Source organism: Fusarium odoratissimum, assembly GCF_000260195.1.
Source record: "Fusarium odoratissimum NRRL 54006 unplaced genomic scaffold supercont1.51, whole genome shotgun sequence".
Taxonomy (NCBI): domain Eukaryota; kingdom Fungi; phylum Ascomycota; class Sordariomycetes; order Hypocreales; family Nectriaceae; genus Fusarium; species Fusarium odoratissimum.
In genome coordinates, this window is record NW_022158731.1 from 73170 (window position 1) to 91904 (window position 18735).

Below are 18735 nucleotides of genomic sequence, written 5' to 3' on the forward strand. Positions count from 1 at the left end.
ATGTTCATCAATTATCGCTCGAAAGCAACTGAAAAAACCCTTTGTACTCAGCCTTTTACTTTCAAGATGTCTACCCAAGCGCACTCGAAGCCTCGGACGTTGAAGATTATCCATGTCGGCGCCGGAGCTTCAGGTCTTTTGACTGCTTACAAGGCTGAGCGCATGCTGCAGAACTACGAGCTTGTCTGCTACGATAAGTGAGTTCTGGCGTCTTGATCCAGTTTACATACAGGTTCTGACGTGTTCTCTCCAGAAACCCAGTCATAGGCGGGACGTGGTATGAGAATCGCTACCCAGGTATAACAAGAACGCTTCTCTCTGTAAAGACTCTCGAGGGCTAATATTTCAGGATGTGCGTGTGACGTACCTGCGCATATTTATACGTATTCATTCGAACCAAACACTGAATGGTCTTGTTACTACGCAAACTCTGCCGAGATTTATGACTATTTCCTCAGATTTGCAAAGAAGTATGATCTTGAGAAATATGCTCAGCTGCGAACGACAGTCATCAGCGCGACTTGGGATGAGAATGAAGGGAAATGTAAGTTATGAAACTCATCTTCGCAAGTTATAGGCGCTAACATCTTTTGGCAGGGGCTGTTAAGTTAAGCCAGGATGGCAAGGAAAGAATGGACTACTGCGACGTATTGATGAATGGATCGGGAGTCGTGAACAAGGCCAAATGTGAGTGCTTTTGAGCCAAAGCAAACTATTATGTCGTTTCTCACAGCCTAGCAGGGCCCGATGTTCCTGGTCTATCTTCCTACAACGGCACCACAGCTCACAGCGCTACCTGGGACCCCGCACTTAGTTGGCAAGGCAAACGGGTTGCACTCATCGGAACTGGCTCAAGCTCTGTTCAGATGCTACCACAGCTTGCCAAAGGTTTGTTTAGCGCAATTGCCGGTTTACAGATCTCTGCTCTGTGCTAATGCAGCCCTACGCATCAGGTTCAAAAAGCCTTCATGTCTTTGCGAGAAACTCGATATGGATCGTCCCTTCACTGGGCACAGATCTCAGCAAGGCCAACGAGGAGGGCCAAAATCCTTCTGAGCAACCTGGCACGCAGATCTATTCTGAAAAGGACAAGGACGAGTTCCGCAGAGACCCTGCTACACATCTACAGTACCGGAAAGGTCTTGAGGCAACCCTGACACGCAACTTTCCATTCTTTCTTAGGGATTCTCCAATGAGTCAGTGGGCCACTGCTGCCATAAAACAGGATATGCTCAAGAAGCTTGAGAGTGCTGATGAGGAGCTGAAACAAAAGCTCATTCCATCGTGGCCCCCAGGATGTTGGCGAATCACAGTAAGTAAATCCAGGTTATTGGTAGAATACCCCATTGACGATTGGCATCACCTTTGTAGCCTGGCAACGACTATCTAGAGAGCTTGGTCCAAGACCGTAAGTCCAAGTATCCCAGTATACACATTATACTTACCCTATCCCAGATGTCAAAGTCATCTTCGAAGGCGTTTCGAGATTTACTGCCACGGGTCTTGTCACGAGCGAAGGCAAGGAGTTCGATTTCGACCTTATTGCCTGTGCTACAGGGTTTGACATCTCATATACTCCGCATTTGTAAGCACATTCGCCTCTTGTAACCAGTTATTGATCACAGGATCGGTACTAATTTGAGTGTTGTAGCAAAATCACCGGTATTGATGGAGTTACGATGAAAGACGAATGGTTAGAGGTACGGGAAACACGACCCGCTTCATCCTTCGAAATACATGCAATTGACTGATTCGGTGTCACCAGAATCCAAACATTTATCTCGGTATCACTGGACCCAAGTTTCCCAACTATTTTGTCATCAATGGACCAACCGGCAACTGGGGTCAGGGATGCGTGCTTCCTTCGGTGAGTCAAGGCCCTACGCTCTACTATCAAATCGCAAAACTAATTAACATGTCAAAATTAGCATGAGGTTCAGATTGAGTATGCTATGCAATGCTGCATCAAGATCCAGAACGAGGGTATCAAGGCCATGGAGGTGAAGCAGCTGCCCACTACACAGTGGAACAAGCACCTCGACAACTGGCACACCAAGTACTCCGTCTGGGCTGGCAACTGCCGTTCTTGGTACAAGGCGAACAAGTCAGACGGACGGGTGTATATCTGGCCTGGGAGCATGCTTCATCTGCTCAAGACTATGAAGACGCCTAGGTTCGAGGATTTCAACATTACCTACAGAAACGACAATATGTGGGGTTTCTTGGGTAATGGTCGCACTCAGATTGAGGAGCTGGCTGAAGATGGAGTTGAGGTTGATCTTGCTCCGTTTATTCGGGATCAGGACGTTCCCTGGGCGATCGATGATCCTCATACTCTGGGAGCTGTTGTAAGCCGTGAGCATAAGCTTTGAGCGTCTTGATATAATTACCGGTGATTATGTATTGGGTTATCAAAGGTCATGTTAGATATTCACGGGACGGTATTTAGTATTAGAAGGCTTAGAATATTACCTAGAGCTAAAGGTGCAATATTAAGCGTTATCTAACTCTACCAAGGCAGTCTTTATAGCTTCTTCAGTATCGTACTCCCAGATCGTAGATAACGTCTCCCTCAACTCCTCAGACATCCTACTAAAATCACCACCGATCTCGGTCTGCTGTTCATATAGTTGACCTGCTCGTCTAGACTTCTGAACGACCCATTGAGCTCTTTCCCGTCTACTTCTATCAAAGGCAGAAAACGCTGCTTCGATGTCGGCTCCTACCCTGACTCTTTCATGTGACAATAAGGCAGCCAGCACAGCAGCATCTTCAATACATAAAGCTGCTCCCGCTCCATGATGTGGAGATGAAGCATGCGCTGCATCTCCGATGATGCATATACGTCCCTTTGCAAAGCTCGGAACTGGATGGTCCCCTAAGTCGAAGATAGCCCACTGTTCACTATTAGTACAGATATCACTAGTTGAAAATCTTAGATGTAGACTCACACGGTCAAGCCTCTCAGTATAGTCGAGAACCTTCAGCACAGATGGCCGGAAGTCCTCGAAATCAAGGAGAAGATCCTCCTTTGTGGCTGCAAGAACCAGCTGGCTTTCACTTGGCCACTCATCGGAGCTTGAACAATATGCCACCACATTCAAGATCGTCCCGTGCGCGACCGGATAGCTCAGTAGATGCTTGTCTTTTCCCATCTGCACATTTCATTCAATGTCAGACTGTATCCCGTGATAGGGAATCGACCTTTCGAGAACGACTCACCCAGATAGTGGCATTGAGAGCTCTCTCCTCCCCCAACACCTCGACCGCTTGTCGCATGGGGATCATCCCTCTGTAGGCATATTTGTGCGTGTAAGAGTACTTTGATGACGGATGATCGGCCCCGACTAGAATTTCTCGAACTTTGGATTTGATGCCGTCGCAGCCAACAACAGCATCAGCTTCCTCAATTGCCCCGTCCTGGAAGACAAGGCGGATTCTACCAGTGTTACCTTCCTCCACTGCTTGAAGTTGCTTATTAAAGTCAACGACATCGCTGGGCAATAGCTTGAGAAGTTCATTTACGAATGAGCCCCTGTGACAGCCCTGCAGTCCCGTACGATTCTCGATATGGAACAGAGGGGAGTCCGTAGTCGCTGTGTCCATGCCGTCAAGAAACTCAAAGACGAAGCTTTTCTTGGACTCCCAGATGTTACCACTGGCGACTTTTTTAAATGCATTATGCACGCTTGGATCGCAAGCTACCATGGCGTCTTGTGCATTGGGACTTATTCCCAGGCCGGCACCGATGTCGCTAAAGGCGTGCGCTCTCTCGTAGATTTTGCAAGGAATGTTCCTCTTGAGAAGCGAAATTGCGAGGACAATTCCAGCAATGCCACCGCCAATAATGGCAACTCGGAATTCTTTCTGACCTTGGGCCATGATTAAAAATGCTAAATTGAATCTAATGTTGTCTGGAGGAAAGACATCCCCATGAGTAGTTGAATGTTGTGGTCTTTATAATTATGTACAATTGCAGCAGCTTATGTGACAACGCCATACTATGGTATGCCAAAACAGGCAGTTGTATGCGCACACAGATATACATATCAAGAATGAAATTGGTGGTGATTTGCAAGAATCATTGTTCATCCAGGCTTGACGTTGCATTTGACTTCCATGTTTCATGTGCTATATGCAATCTCTCCCCGTTGCCGTGCTTGCCGAGTTTAGCGGGCGCAAACCTGTTACGGTAGATATTATGTACGGAACACAGCCCCGGAATCGAATTCCGTCGAATTCCGACCGATGTGACCAATGTATCTACTATTTTGACATATAATGCCTTGCCAGTAGAGGCATAAAAGCAGTAGGACAAAAGGGTATGAAATTTCGTATAGCTAGCCTCTTTATTTCTATTATTGCAAGGTATTTTCTATCAATTTATATCTAGTTACCCTTGAGGGTAAACAGAATTGCCATTAAAGGGGCGGGTAGACTTAGGTTGTCAGATTTAGACTCAGGGTATCTTAGGAAATAGTTTTAGGGTTAAGCGTTTATATGATATTATGTCTTTATCATCTGTGTTGGGAGCCTAAAGCTTAACCTTATCGCAAGCAATCATTCAGATAAGCTCAGGAAATAGAACCAATGGAGGTTGCGGACCCGGTCCTTTGGCCATTGCCGCTGTGACTCGGGCCACTAACGGACTCCGAACCGGTACGGCAGCCCCACAGTACGGATCACTCTTTGAAACCGTCCGGCGGAAATCTAGCTGTCATTTGAGCTTAAAGTTCCTGCTTCTGCAACAAGAGCTTTTCCTTTCCTCGGCATTTCGCAACCACTTGGACTTATCGGAATGCAAGGTTAAGTCTAATGATTAGCAATGCCTAACAAACAGTCATTAAGCTAAGCACAATAGCCGAAAACCATAGCGGCTAAACAGTAGGTAGATGGTTCATTCTAAAGTCGCCCAACGTTGTTAGGGGCAGACATGAGACATTTTGAAGCAGACGGTTTAGAATCTCTATTAAAATTTGAGTTATTTATCAGTAATCCACCCATCACCGCCCTAAATTGCGAGAAATAAGGCATATACGTGTTGAAACTTGGGACGTTATCGGAGATGGTCCGTGACCTACTCCGTTGCCCGTTAGCGGACATCGAACGATGGTGCACTAAATGTTTTTGAAATATTTATCGATCCGAGCATTTCCAAGATAACATATCGCAAGCAATACCCATCCTACCTGAGTCTCATCGCTGGGTTCAACTTGCCTATCTTCTCGCTAATGTCTACCAACGGAAGCCAAATCAAGACCTACGCCGCCCCTGAAGGGGTAGCCGTAGCTGATGCTTTCTTGATATATGCCCGCTCTGTGGATTCCGAACCATGGATCCCAGTGCCCACCTACGCCGTTGACGTTGCCGAGGTCAACACCACGCGCAATGAATTTGACAAACATCCCATCTCAGTTGCATCCTTCGACATGGATGGCCCAGTTGAAGTTCAAGTCAAATACACTTTGAACAAAGTGCAAAGCGCTGCCATCCGGCCAAAATCTCTAGGTATCCAGGCTGCGATTGATGGTGATAACACCATTACCTTTAGCCTGGACCGACCTCGGGATGTGATGCTAGAGATCAACCAAGACAAGTGGCAAGCTCTTCACATTCTCACAAATGGTATTGATCACAATGCACCTCCCAGCGATTCCCAGGAAATCTGGTACTTTGGCCCTGGTATCAACAATGGATCAGCATACGGCTTAGTCACTGACGGGAATCTTTTTGTACCTTCCAATACCATGGTATACCTGGCAGGAGGCGCATTCGTGACCTTTAAACTCAACTTCATCAAAGTCTGCAACTCTGGGGTTCGGGGACACGGCTTCATCTACAATAGCCCCAACGGCGGCGCCATCTTGATTGAACGTTCGGAGAACATTGTCGTCGAGAACGTTACTTCGCTGGGCGCTACCGGATTTAGCCTCACAACTGGGGAAGCGAAAGGCGTAAGCATTAGTGGCTACAGATCTTTCTCGTCCCATGGAAATGGCGACGGTGTGGACCTATTCTGCTCTTCAGACATCCTCGTAGAGAACTGTTTTCTGCGCAACTCTGACGATACCATAGCCATCTATGGCCATCGTTGGGACTACTACGGTGACTCAAGCAACATTGTCATACGGAACTGCACCCTTCTTCCAGACATCGCGCACCCAATCCATATGGGCACTCATGGGAATCCGGCAAAGCCAGAAACCATCAGCGGCATCCATATTAGTAACATCGACATTTTGGATCACTATGAGAATCAGATGTGGTACCAAGGGTGTATTTCTCTAAGCGCAGGCGACGAGAACTTGATTGAAGACGTGCATATCCAAGATGTCCGAGTGGAAAGGATCTCCAAAGGCCAGCTGGTGAATATGCGGGTTATGAAGAATGAAATGTGGACAACAGCGCCTGGCCATGGGATACGAAATGTCACCCTCAAGGATATCAGTCTTGATGTAACTAATTCGCAGATAGTGAATCCGTCACAGATCTTGGGTTTTGATTACACGAGAAAGGTTGAAAATATTGTCTTCGAGAATTTGAATATCGGAGGACAATATATTCATGATGGTATGGAGAAGCCAAGGTGGTATATGGTGGCCGACCTTGTCCCCATGTTCATCAACGAGCATGTCACAAACGTCAAGTTTATCTTAACAAAATGAACATAGTTTACTTATTGGGCCTTCAGCAATAACACAATAGAAATAACTCATTTTATTATATCTATTGCCGTGAGAGTTGTGGATTGGACTTTGATATTATCCGTTCATTATAGCACTGCTTATGATGTACACTCTTTCGAGCGGGATTAAGCAAACTCTGTGCTGTGTTTGACTCGGTTCGGATTGCCGCGGCGGAGATTCGGCCGGAACTATTCCGACGCCGACGGTTAAAACTTATTCCGTCGACAATAACGCTTTGCCTGAATTGCCGAATTGGAGTGACGATTTATGATACCAAGGTCCAAGAACGTCATGTATAGTCCTCTATTGTTTGCTCATTCGAATGTATTCATCGATGTAAGATGAGGGAATTTCACCACTATTTTCAGATGATGTAAGAGAACCTGGGTAAAAGCTAGAACACTTTCTAAGACCGACTTACCCTTGACTCAGATCTACAGAACTTGGTATTAATAATCGGGAGGCGAAGTCCATGCTCAGGCCGTCTCGAGTTGCTACCTGTTACGCGTTGAAACGAAAGGATACATCTTCATAGTAGAGGTTTCAGCACGTCTCTGTCGGGATGTGTTTCGGGCAGGAGACGGATATAATTGTTTTCGTCGACCCCACAAGTCTTTTAAACCTGGCGGGGGTGATGCAGAGGCGGCCCGGCACAAATCCCGATATCTGTGGACACCATGCATAGATATGAGATTGTATTATGGTTCTTACCCATGGCAACCTCAGGTTTCGGGGCATGTCACTAGCTGTCGTCAGTCTACGGGAGTGTGGAATCGCCGGGGTTTACATATTGCCGAATCTAACTTAATTATAAAGATATGTGTTTAAAACCTTGACTCCTTCTTCCCACTCGCCGAATTGAATCAGGTTCATCTCGCTCCAAAATCCATGCTCTGCCCCTTCAAGCTCCGTGTATCGTAATTTGGCCTTGGGGTTGAGCTCTCGCAGCTTCTGAACGAACTTCCTGCTACCCTCAATCGGAACTTCACTATCATCGTTACCATGATGCAACCAAATGAAAGGAAGCTGAAGCGCCAACTGCGGGTTATCCTCCAACTCTTCCATCGGAAACAGGCTTCGGTGGTCACCAAAGAAGCTGGTGTATGTACCGTGCTGTACCAATGCGATTGGCAGAGTTGAGATTCCTCTGGTCGTTGGCTGACCCCCGTCTGGAAGCTGCTTGAGATGCTGAGACACGAGTTCATAATCGATTTGTGGATATTGGCCGATTACTTTCGGGTAGGCTTTGCAGAAATGGTCGCTTCGCATGTCGATCATCGGGTAACTTGCAATAACAGCTCGGAACGCAGTTGGATGACGCAAGGCAAGTTGCAGTACAAGGTATCCACCTGTAAGTAGACCATTGTTAGCGCTTTGTCTCTAACTGCAATGAAGAGATATTACTCGCCTGCACTCTCGCCAGCGAGCAAGACCCTCTGTAGGTCTGCGCCGCTCTTCCCATTCGTCATCGTTCCCATAGCCTCGTACAAGCTATTCTGAACCCAAGACCAGACATCTTCAATGTCTTCAAGAATCTCTAACCCATTACTCTCTGGGATTAATCTGTAGTCACAAGAGACCAAAATCAAGTTGTTCTCAAGAGCATATTCAAGGATCCTGGGGGGTGTAAGCTGTAGATTGTCACGACTACCGTAGACAAGAAACCCGCCGTGAAACCGAATGAGGACTGGACGTTCACCAGATGGCAGGCTCTTGGGAACAAATAAATCAAGAAGAATTGGTTGGTCTTGAGTCACTTTGTAAGTGAAGGTGGCGACGTTAAACTCGTCAACGGGCAAGGTGTGGTCAGAGGCCATCACTGCTGCTTCTTTCGTAAGTTGATGATAATCACTTCGGCTCAACCCCATTATTTAATGTGAGCATTTAAATTCTCATCATTCTCACTCTGGCGTCGCGTGCTTAGTCGGCGCGGGAAGAATAGTAATCACATCGCTTCACTCTTGCTGCGGCGGCCGCGGGCCCGCGATTTCTGAGCGCATTAGAGATTGCTGGTACAGACTGCAAAAAATACCTGCAGCGTGTAGATCACTGGCGCATCACCTCGTGCAATGACTCTAGGCAAGAATACAAGGTGATAAGTGCCGCTCGCTCCGCAATACGGACGCCGCGGCGCCCGTAGGTATGTCTCAATTGTTTACCCCGCGTTCGATGATGGATCTCCTAGACGTCAGGACGATTGAATCCTCGGTTGCTTGATGCGTATAACCTCACGTTGAAGTAGACAAATAATCGCATAAAAAGTTCATAAATTCAAATTCTATCTACCAAAATTATTTGACGTTATTAAACTCTTGCAATGGCTGACTTATACTCTTGGTATTCTGTGTTGTTGACCGCACTAACCGTGGCCCTGGTATGGTGGAGGAATAAGAAGGAAATCAGGCCAGTACGTCTCTTCAGGGAAAGGTGCCCTTTGTGAGCATGGGGGGATACACTAGCAATAAAGTACTGATATCTTGACATTAGAAACGTGCTCTTCCACAAGATAGCCAGCATCACCATCAAGTGTTGCTGAGCGATTACAACGACATCGAGCCTTTGGAAGACTTTGACTTGGACAAAGCCGAGCCAGTGCAGACACGACCATGGAAGCCCAAGTATCACCTCACGATGGGCCTTGAGAAATGCACTTTCTCGGACATCATACCTATTGACAAAACTTTAGAGGAGAGGCTTGCTCTGCGGCGGAAAATCGTGCGTGAGCATTCCGACATGGTCATTGCTTCTGAACCCTGTTCGGAGGCTGCCGTCAAGGAGTTTTATGTCTGGATGGTCAAAACATACCTACCACGAAGGTATCCATCAATCTACCATTCCAAAGGTGATACACTTTTCGGTCCAGAATCGACCCAACTACCGCTCGACCCGCCCAGCGACGTCAAGACAATACTCCGCCTCCTTGCTGAGAACATCGACGCAGAACTGTTCTTTCTCCACCGGCAAGGTGACACTTACGTTGCAAAAGCACTCATTCTTTGCTATGCCTTCTCGTTCAACCCATCCCTCAAGTTGAATAAAACCTTGGCGGAGATTCATGGACCTGTTCCTGGCTATAAAGAAAAGCTTGAGAGACCTATGAATCGCTACTTCACCTCCCTGCCAAAGGGCAAAGTTGTCAAACGGCACAACTGGAACATATCCCTCGGTCGCGAACTTTTCGTGCCGGGGGAGAATCCTTTGACAGTTCTGCCACTGTGGTTGATGGACTGGATCAAAACAGCTCTTGACTGGCTGGGTATCGAGGCGTTGAAGATGAAGAGTGCTGATCTGGACCCTGAGGAAACGAACGTTCGATGTGAGAGGCAGACGCTTCATAGGTTAATGGACAATGACAACACGTTGGTGTTTGCTTTCAAGACGTATCAGTACCCCCTCAGGCAGATTCGGGACGAAGGAGGAGGACCGGCGTTGGCTGAGGCGATAAGTGGTATCAATCGGGGCAGTGTACCTCAAATCGCGTGGTACAAGGCATCGGTGTATTGGGGACAAGCCGTTGTGGAATATCTTCTCGGTGGAAGTTCCGAATAAAGTGGAAAGATATGTAGAATGACACTGCACTCTTAGCTCAATTTGAGATCAATGAGAATCTCAACCCATTGAATACCAGTCTCCTTGGAATATTACTATGTGCTTCAACTTGTATGCCTAGAACAGTAGTGAAGGTTGCGTAAGGTACAGTAAGAACACTGCTTGAGGCGATCACAACAGACATGTTCATGCCTTGGAAGTGGCTCGTCATTTCGCGCGCTGTGTGCATGATTGTGTTGACGCTCATGCTCGACCGCCATGCTGAACATACATTCTGCCACTGCCACAACGGAAGGGAACACGGTTTGAGCGTCACCTCTAAGATACATGCCACTGCCACTGGCAATGGTCAACGGCCAGTGCAAAACAGGATTACAGGCAGCTGCCAGTGGTTCACCGTCAACACTCCAGAACGTTCAAATAAATACCTGATCTACTCGCTCTGTTTACCTTTCCTTTCTTTTCCATCTACCAACTCACCTTCCATCTTCACTTTCTTCCACAACAATCTTCACATCTTCTCAACAGAGACACTCTCACAAAAATCCGCAATCACCTACCAACACAACAACCACACCGTCCGATCAAGAACTCAACATGATGTTTCTTGAACTCACTGCACCCGGCTCTCCCATTGCGGAGTCAGCCTCTACCATCTCTTCTGAGGACAACAAGCTTCTTGTCCTCACTCCCCCCGCTCCCACCTTCGCGGAGACTTCCAACGCTACCTCTGCTGGGGCCGACGTTGGCAACACCGACAAGGTAAGTCTCGAATCTACAATCAAGGATCATGAGCTAAAGGAACCCAAGGTCTTCAACCAAATGATCACCCAGTTGAACACGATGCGCGCCAAGGTTCGGGCCCTTGAGTCGGAAAACAAAGAACTCAAGGCCCAAGTTCAGTACGAGAAATCCTTCAAGGAGCACTTCTCGAAGAATCTTGACGAAGCCAACCGTAACTGGCACTGCGCTGAACTTGAAGCCGCTGCCAAGGATGCCGAGCTCGGACGAGTCCGTGAGCGCCTCAACCTCGTCCAACTTCAGGCAGCCGAGCAAGAGGAGCTTCATGCCGTCAAGGAGCAGAATATCGAGCTCCAAGCTCGTGTCCGCCTCCAGTTCACCCTCACCACCCATCAACACGTCCAAATGTTGAAGCATATGATGCACGACTGGAAGGCCCAGGTGGAGCAGAAGATCGACGACGACTTTGAGAAGAACAAGGCGGACCAGAAAGAATCCGCCGCCCCAATCGACGCCGACTACGAACGACTCAAGGCTTTGATCGAGGGTCATGAGAAGATCATCGCGAACATCAAGAAGGGCAACGACAAGTTTGTCACTCAGATCAAGGATCTCCGTGAGGAAGAAGATGCTTCGCTCATCTCGGACCTGACTGCCGAGCGCTTCGAGGCTTTCTTTTATGAGCGCGAGAAGATGGTCGCTCAGCTTGAGAATGAGAAATGCGGCTTTGAACAGAAGGTTCACGACAACTAGGAGGTTGACAGCCAGATGACAAGCGACGCCGCAGATGAGTTGAACGAGATTCCCAATGAGGCGAAGGAGACTTCCAAGGCCGACCAAAAGAAGGCGAAGAAGGCTGCAAAGAAGGCTGCAAAGAAGGCGGCGAAGGCTAACACAAAGAAGTTTTGAGGGTGTGCTTGGGGTCTCAAAGTGGGATTGTTGTCATGGAAGAATGGAATTGAGGCAAGAACTGGATGAGTGCGAGGCGATAAGGAAGGAGAATCTTAGTGCGAGGTTTTTATCACGGATGGGCTAGGAGTTTTGATGTTTTGTCTACCAGGCCATGGTGGATGATTGTTTGGTCTTGTCAGTAGACAAGGAGTAGGTAGTTATACCAAGCAACTTTGCTGGTAACTCCTTTCCCTGTGACTGTTTATCATTTTGTGCATGCTGTTGATCAACAAAGTCGCTGTCTGCGACCGGTCAACCCAAGTATTGTTGTGTGCGGGATGAGATGTCTCTGGAGAGAAAACATACGAGGTAGCCTATACATATTGGGCTTCAAGGCATTCACGAAGAAGAAATCTTGGACCAGAAGTATCTTTGATCTACTGTAAAATGACAAATAGTGTGAAGAGAAAGAATATTTACAAATTAACACGGCGCAACCGCCTTTCATCGCGACTTTCGTAAGAGTAACCAAATGCTAATCATGCAAAACCTATTTCTCCCCTCCAACCTTGTTGAGGCTACTGCACTTCTTCACCTGACCACCCGTAATCGGGTCAAGTTCCCTATTCGCCTTATCACACTTATCCTTCGGCCAAAGCCTTCCAGCCTGACCCTCCTGTCCAACAAAATCACCAGCCAGCCAAATCGCACCGTCAGACGCAGCATCCTTAGACCAATTACCCTTGAGAACAGGCATGGCGAAGAAACAAGGAGGAGGAACACCGTTGGTCCATTCGCTCTGAAGAGCCTTAACCTTTGCTTCGCCGATCTTGCCGCCGTTGTTCTCCCAGCATTCGACGGCGTTGCGCAGAGTCCAGAGAGGAGACATGTTCCATTTGTCCCAGACCTTCTCCATGGCGAGATCGCCGCCGACGCGGCCGGATGCTGATTTGGGCCACCAGGAGAGGATGTCGAGACAACGGCCGGTTCTGTCGTCCCATGCGTTGTTGGGGTGGGTGCACTTGTTGATGGGGAGATCGTCTCGGATCACGACGTAGAAACCCTTGAAGAGTCTCGCCATCTGCCACAAAAGAGCTTGGTTCTACAAACAGTCAGTATGCGTCACTTTTAGTACAGTTGTAGAGCTATTTACCATCTTGTCGGACATTCTTTCCACGGCGCCGCTCAGGTCTGTGAGATCGTTGTCTCTCAACCACGCACCATAGCCAAAGACCTTGATGGCGGGGTTATCAGCGCCTCCAACCAGCATGGTTTTGGGAAGATCGGTCTGTGCATGTCCAAAGTCGCCGTACACTGAAGAAACAATGCTGGCAATCTTTCTCTTGCCCTCCACTGCAGCGGTTTTGACCGCGAAAGTCAGAGTGTCGGTCGCGTCAACGGCGTTGTCATTCCCACCACTATAAGTGACAGGTTAGTATCCAACAAATCATAAAAGCGGACCGCAACAACTTACACTGTACTGGTGAAGGTTCCAATCATACTAGCAAGGCCCGAGATACCAGCAAGAGGACCACCAACAGCTGGAATAGGTGCAGCGATAGCGCTAGCCATGCTGAAGGCTGAACCAAGAACACTTCCGATGTTGATGGTTGTTTGGGGAAGACCACTCTTGATGTCGAGGATAAGTCTCATCTCGGAGACGGTCGCAAGGGTCAGAGTGATCTTGCTGTCGAACTGTTGATTGAGAGCCTTCATGAAGGTATGGAAACTCGACATCGACTGGAAGAGGTAATAAAGTCCACCCTTGCCAATCTTGTTAAACTCGGCTAGTCACAAACATCAGTCTTACTTCTCCAAGGGATGGAGAAAGGGTAACGTACCGCAAGAGGCGTCAAAGTCACATCGAGAGTTGGGCGTAACGCAAGAGAACTTGGTATGATCCTTCTTCTCAAAGAGATTGCGGTAAAGGTTCTGAGCCCAGTTGGTGTGATCCTTCTGAGACTTGATGTAGGCATCTGCCCACTGCTCAGCTCCAGAGTCGTACCAAAGCTTTGGCAGGTCGCCGTAGTTGTCGTAAGAGAAGCCGGTGTCGCACTTCTTGAGGACCTTGTCTTGGAGGTCCTTGGGAATGGCGCCTATGCCGTCGAGGTCTGGGAGAGCGGGTACATCACCACTACCATCACTGAGGAATGTTAGTTGCTGGCCAAGACGGATGAGAAGCAGGGCACTTACGTAAAGTTATCGCTCGGTTGGAAGTCGATACTCCAGATCATGGTGCCGCCGAAACAGTATCCATCAGCCCATGCCTTCTTATCAGCAAATGTCTCCTCGTCTAAATGTTGTCAGTCAAGTAAAAGTATGGGAGGGGCTGTGTAGCTTACCATCATATCCTATCCACTGGTCGTCAAAGGTGATCTGCTTCATCATAGAGTCCTTGAGATAAGTAGATTTGACACCCTTCTTGATGAGGTTCTTGATCTCGCCAAGAGACATAACACCATCAGAGTCAGTGCATTCTCCTTTCTTGCTGGGTCCAACAAAAGAGCAGCCAAGATTGTTACAGCTCTTGTCAGCGACAGTGTAGCCACGACCGTACAGAGCGAGACCAAAGTTGAGCTTCTTGGGATCAAGGCCACCGAACCAAAGAGGGATGGTGTTGTTGCCGATTTCTCGAATGTCGGCTTGACCACGGATGATCTTGCCAAGAGTCTTGACATCCTCGTCCCAGTAACCGTGGAGATCTGTTAAGGATGTCAGCAATGGGTATTCAGGTTGCAGAAGGGTGACAACTACCATAAGCCATGAAACCAAAGAAGTCCACGTAAGGCTCCATAGCCTTTGCGTCGAACCAGCGAAGATACCAGTAGTCAGGAGCCAAGGTCAAGCTGATACCATACTTGCTACCATAAGCTGCACGCATTTCCTTGAGTAGCATGGAGAAGTTGCGGGTATCAGCAAGCTTTCGACCACCGCGCTTGGGCTCGCCGGGGTATTCCCAATCAAGATCAACACCTTGAAAGCCATACTCATCCATGTAAGCACGAACTGAGTCTATAAACGAAGCTCTGTTGGCCTTGGTAGACACCATGTCGCTCCAAGTGGTATGGGTAGAAGTGTTCTCATTGCTGAAGTCAAAGCCACCAATAGCGATCCAAGTCTGCAACTTACCATCCTTGGATAGGTCAGTGAACTCGTGCATCTGCTTCACATCATCGTCATGAGCGGGGGTGACCTTGAAGGAAACAGGGTCGATGAATGCGAACGAGTAGAAGAGATGAGTGAAACCCTTGGTGTTGAGCTGCTTAGGTGTCTTGGTGTCACACTTGCGGGCTCGCACGTTCCAAGATTGGTAGTAGCCAATGGTTCGGCCGTTGGTGCTACCACTACCCTTGGCGCATGAAGGGGAGGAGGCGATGTTGCAGGATCCGTAGCCAGCTTGGCAGGGAAGAGTCTTGTGGACAGGATCGGCATTGTCACAAAAGACTTCAGTAGTCTAAAATTGTCAGTTTGTTCAAGCGATTGATGGGACGAACACTTACGCCACACCATCCTGAAGCAGAACAGCAGAGGTTCATGCCGCAAGGCATCTCGCCCTCTTCACTGTACTCTCCGCACATGGCTGTAGCATCGCAGTTAGATGAGCATCCTTTACCGCAATAGTCTGGGCCATAGCCGCAGATTTTCTCGGGGCCGCAGCAACTACACAAGATCAGTGATCTCCGTCATCCTCTGGTCAGTGGTCTACTCACCTATCATCTGCGCAAGGGCCATCTTTGCAGTACAGAGGACCACTTCCACGTTTCTCTAGAGATCGGCGTGAGAGGTGAGATTTGTTAGGAGTGACATCAGAAGGCTCAGTGGCGTTTTCCGCATCCTTGTAGTACTGATCCAGGCTGGTCGCAGAATCATCAGAAAGCTCTAGTTCGACGGTTGGGTCCGGAGGTGCCATGGCAGGGTTCTGGTGACCCGGGCTGTTGGTGATCTCCTTAGCCCATGCAGGAGCCTTGGCTTTGGTAGTTGTCAGTATGAAGTCTCTTTCACCAGTGCATCCGGCGACGAGCTTGATGGATGGGTAGCCAACGTACTGATGACATTGGCACGGCGGTGATGCCGAGCACGGCTGCCGTGAAGTTGGCGAGTGTTTTCAGCATTGGCGAAGGTTGCAAGACAGAGAAAGAGAATAGCAATCGCCATAAAGGCAATACTCGAGAGTCGCAACACCATGATCACAAACGATTGAGTGAAGAATGACGCCTTTCGCTGTGTCTATCGGTAACTACGAGTTAGACATGATACTAAGTATATATATCGGTCTTGTTTGTTTTCCGACAGTCCGTGAAAGGAGCGTGCTGCTCGTCCCATTTTTTGCAGGATCCATTTTGAGTCCGTTGCGCGATAAACTCATACACCGGCATTACTCCTACGTTACAGCATTGCCTCTTTTCCTCTCGGAGTAAGGGTCTTGAAAGGGCAAAGTTAATAACGCTCAGCCTCCGTGAGGATTCCAACCATGCTGCATTGCAATCAGAGTATACAGTAAACATCAGACGGATAAAGCCATCCCATGTTCTACAGTTCTGGTCCTCGGATGAACGAATCACAAAAGGGCCTATCCGACGACATTTCATTGCCAAGCGGATCTCGGCCTCGACGTGCAGAAAGTAGTTCAGGAACGAGCGTTCAGGATCCGAATGCATGCAGTTTTAAGCCTTGGCGTAAGGCTATGAAGAGCCGGTAATAGTGGAAACAGCGGGATTCCGTGGCTTGGCAGGGATGCTCGGGAGCGGGTGGCGTTTAAATTACCCGTCACATGCGAGACGGCATGAGCCGACGAGCCGGGATGCGGATGCAGAGACCTTCTCGATGGGCTCTAGGGTCAACTGAGTAGAGTTTTCAGGTGGTCGGTTCATCGAGATGAGTATAATACCTCTAAGGGAAATTATTATCTTATGATCATAAATGGGAAGCGTTCAATGGGTATAGCAGGCTATAGAGAGAAAGAAAAGGGAATTAAACTCCTGAATACGGTATCTTGTCACTCCCAAGCTTAATCTCTTGAACCGTTCAAGTCCTGAGAAATAACCTTAACATAGCCTCAAAACTATTAAAGTCGGGCGGCCGACCCATCCGTAGTCTAAGCCCTATTTGCATGCTGGTGGATATATCTCCCGATGGCAGGGATCCCGCTGCGCGAATTAAATCGCCAGTCAGCCTAACGGATCCTCCCGGAGACAGAAATTTGAACAACATGGATCATGAAGGATCGAGAAGCATGGGTCACGGAAAACGTCTTCCGTCTACGATCAGTCTCCCCACGACATGGATTTATGGCCTAATTGGGATGATCCTTCCGAAACTTTCGACGAAGAGAAGACAAATGAGATTGTATGGTTTTCCTAATACATGTCCAAAACAGTATATAAGTTGTGTAATAGTTTCTATCATGACAATGGCACAGTATCAGCACTGCCAATTCTGGGAGCTTTTCTTTTAACCATCCGTTGAACATGAAGGTCGCTGGACTCTTCTGGCTGCTGCCTGCACTTGTTGCCGCTCAGTCATCGACTGTTACTCTATCACCATGGCAGACTGGAGAAGTCACTCCTGATGGTACCTGTGGAAAGGGCACGGGCTTCGTTTGCAGTCCTACCTGGGGTGCTTGCTGCTCCGGGGATGGCATTTGCGGTCGATCTAGCAAATATTGTGGCGAAGGATGGTAAGTCACCTTATATCCTTTCTGCATACAAGACTGACGATGGAAATAGCCAACCTTCTGCTGGTAACTGCAATGCTGCTGCACCTCCACCGGAAGCTCCCCCAGGCCCTGGAAGTGTCTCTCCTGACGGCTCTTGCGGCGGCACAAATAAGTTCATCTGTGGCGGGAGCCCCTTCGGAGATTGTTGTTCCGAGCAAGGCTGGTGCGGCAACTCTACCGCCCACTGCGGTAACAACTGTCTTCCTGACTTTGGAACATGCGGTCCTCCCAGTAACATCACCTTTGATGGCCAATGTGGCGCCAATGGCAAGATTTGTCTAGACTCTGGCTATGGGGACTGCTGTTCTGGTTCCGGATGGTGCGGTGACAAGACTGATCACTGCGGTGCTGGCTGTCAAAATGGCTTCGGCACATGTACCGGCGGCGACTCTGGTAAGTCACGAGACCGGGAACCGGCCACCCCGGGAACCGGCCACCCCGCTTTTGGCCTCAACAACATAACCTTCATCAATTCAATCACTCAAAAAGTCGATATAATACCCTAATTTTCATCCAATCTTGACCCACAATGCCTTCTTATACAGAAGAAGATATGCTTAAAGCAATTAACCTTGTTCAAAACGGCCAATCAACAGTTAAAGCTGCTGAAGAAGCTTCTGTGCCACGATCAAGCTTACGGCGCCGACTTCAAGGCATTATGCCTAAAAATAAAGCTCATATAGATCAGCAGCGGCTCGGCCCGGCCGTTAAAGCCGATCTCATCTCTTTTTTAAGGCTTCAAGATACCCTTTGTACTCCATTAACGCATTTCCAAATCAGGCAACTTGTTATACGTATTTTGAGCTTACAAGGCAATAATAAACCTCTTGGCAAGCATTGGGTTACCCGATTTATCGCACGATCAGAACGAATTAAAACGCTTAAAGCAATTAGAGTTGAATATAAGCGTATTGAAGGAGCAAAAGCAGTTATCATCCGGTCTTGGTTCGACCAATTGAAGGATCCCGAGGTCACGATAATCCGCGGCTGTAACCGTTGGAATATGGATGAAACGGGTATCTTCCAAGGGGTCGGTATTAACGGCTTAGTTGTTGGCCAATCAGAGAAGAGGAAGACCTTGAAAAGAAGCCCTCACAGGCGCAGCTGGGTTACAATAACGGAAGCTATATGTGCCGACGGCACGGCCCTTCC

At 48.3% G+C, this 18735-nt stretch overlaps 8 protein-coding genes across 8 annotated transcripts; 5 read left to right on the forward strand and 3 right to left on the reverse strand.

The window, feature by feature from the left end:
• Nucleotides 1–66: 66 nt before the first annotated feature.
• FOIG_15363 (uncharacterized protein) lies at nucleotides 67–2372 on the forward strand (the record flags this gene model as incomplete). Its single annotated transcript, XM_031216720.1, has 11 exons — nucleotides 67–197; nucleotides 254–297; nucleotides 350–544; nucleotides 598–687; nucleotides 742–888; nucleotides 954–1312; nucleotides 1372–1408; nucleotides 1456–1585; nucleotides 1652–1700; nucleotides 1766–1867; nucleotides 1929–2372. The coding sequence occupies 11 exons, from the start codon at nucleotides 67–69 to the stop codon at nucleotides 2370–2372; spliced, it is 1728 nt and encodes a 575-aa protein (XP_031053553.1).
• Nucleotides 2373–2434: 62 nt separating this feature from the next.
• On the reverse strand, nucleotides 2435–3914 carry FOIG_15364 (uncharacterized protein). Its single transcript, XM_031216721.1, has 3 exons — nucleotides 3223–3914; nucleotides 2952–3155; nucleotides 2435–2897 (listed from the first exon to the last, which is right to left on the reverse strand). Exons 1-3 carry the CDS (start codon nucleotides 3880–3882, stop codon nucleotides 2493–2495), a joined length of 1269 nt encoding a protein of 422 aa, XP_031053554.1. The 5' UTR covers nucleotides 3883–3914; the 3' UTR covers nucleotides 2435–2492.
• A 1169-nt stretch (nucleotides 3915–5083) lies between these two features.
• On the forward strand, nucleotides 5084–6665 carry FOIG_15365 (uncharacterized protein; the record flags this gene model as incomplete). Its single annotated transcript, XM_031216722.1, has 1 exon — nucleotides 5084–6665. Exon 1 carries the CDS (start codon nucleotides 5232–5234, stop codon nucleotides 6663–6665), a length of 1434 nt encoding a protein of 477 aa, XP_031053555.1. The 5' UTR covers nucleotides 5084–5231.
• A 788-nt stretch (nucleotides 6666–7453) lies between these two features.
• Nucleotides 7454–8577, reverse strand: FOIG_15366 (uncharacterized protein). The gene is made up of 2 exons (XM_031216723.1): nucleotides 8095–8577; nucleotides 7454–8035 (listed from the first exon to the last, which is right to left on the reverse strand). Exons 1-2 carry the CDS (start codon nucleotides 8552–8554, stop codon nucleotides 7491–7493), a joined length of 1005 nt encoding a protein of 334 aa, XP_031053556.1. The 5' UTR covers nucleotides 8555–8577; the 3' UTR covers nucleotides 7454–7490.
• A 364-nt stretch (nucleotides 8578–8941) lies between these two features.
• Nucleotides 8942–10265, forward strand: FOIG_15367 (uncharacterized protein). Its single transcript, XM_031216724.1, has 2 exons — nucleotides 8942–9093; nucleotides 9174–10265. The coding sequence occupies exons 1-2, from the start codon at nucleotides 9004–9006 to the stop codon at nucleotides 10233–10235; spliced, it is 1152 nt and encodes a 383-aa protein (XP_031053557.1). The 5' UTR covers nucleotides 8942–9003; the 3' UTR covers nucleotides 10236–10265.
• A 567-nt stretch (nucleotides 10266–10832) lies between these two features.
• Nucleotides 10833–11729, forward strand: FOIG_15368 (uncharacterized protein; the record flags this gene model as incomplete). The annotated part of the gene is made up of 1 exon (XM_031216725.1): nucleotides 10833–11729. The coding sequence occupies one exon, from the start codon at nucleotides 10833–10835 to the stop codon at nucleotides 11727–11729; it is 897 nt and encodes a 298-aa protein (XP_031053558.1).
• A 646-nt stretch (nucleotides 11730–12375) lies between these two features.
• FOIG_15369 (uncharacterized protein) lies at nucleotides 12376–16052 on the reverse strand (the record flags this gene model as incomplete). Its single annotated transcript, XM_031216726.1, has 10 exons — nucleotides 12376–12969; nucleotides 13021–13285; nucleotides 13342–13654; nucleotides 13709–14010; nucleotides 14061–14160; nucleotides 14210–14569; nucleotides 14622–15321; nucleotides 15368–15527; nucleotides 15578–15836; nucleotides 15914–16052. The coding sequence occupies 10 exons, from the start codon at nucleotides 16050–16052 to the stop codon at nucleotides 12418–12420; spliced, it is 3150 nt and encodes a 1049-aa protein (XP_031053559.1). The 3' UTR covers nucleotides 12376–12417.
• Nucleotides 16053–17094: 1042 nt separating this feature from the next.
• On the forward strand, nucleotides 17095–18089 carry FOIG_15370 (uncharacterized protein; the record flags this gene model as incomplete). Its single annotated transcript, XM_031216727.1, has 2 exons — nucleotides 17095–17544; nucleotides 17594–18089. Exons 1-2 carry the CDS (start codon nucleotides 17336–17338, stop codon nucleotides 18087–18089), a joined length of 705 nt encoding a protein of 234 aa, XP_031053560.1. The 5' UTR covers nucleotides 17095–17335.
• Between the last annotated feature and the right edge of the window lie 646 nt (nucleotides 18090–18735).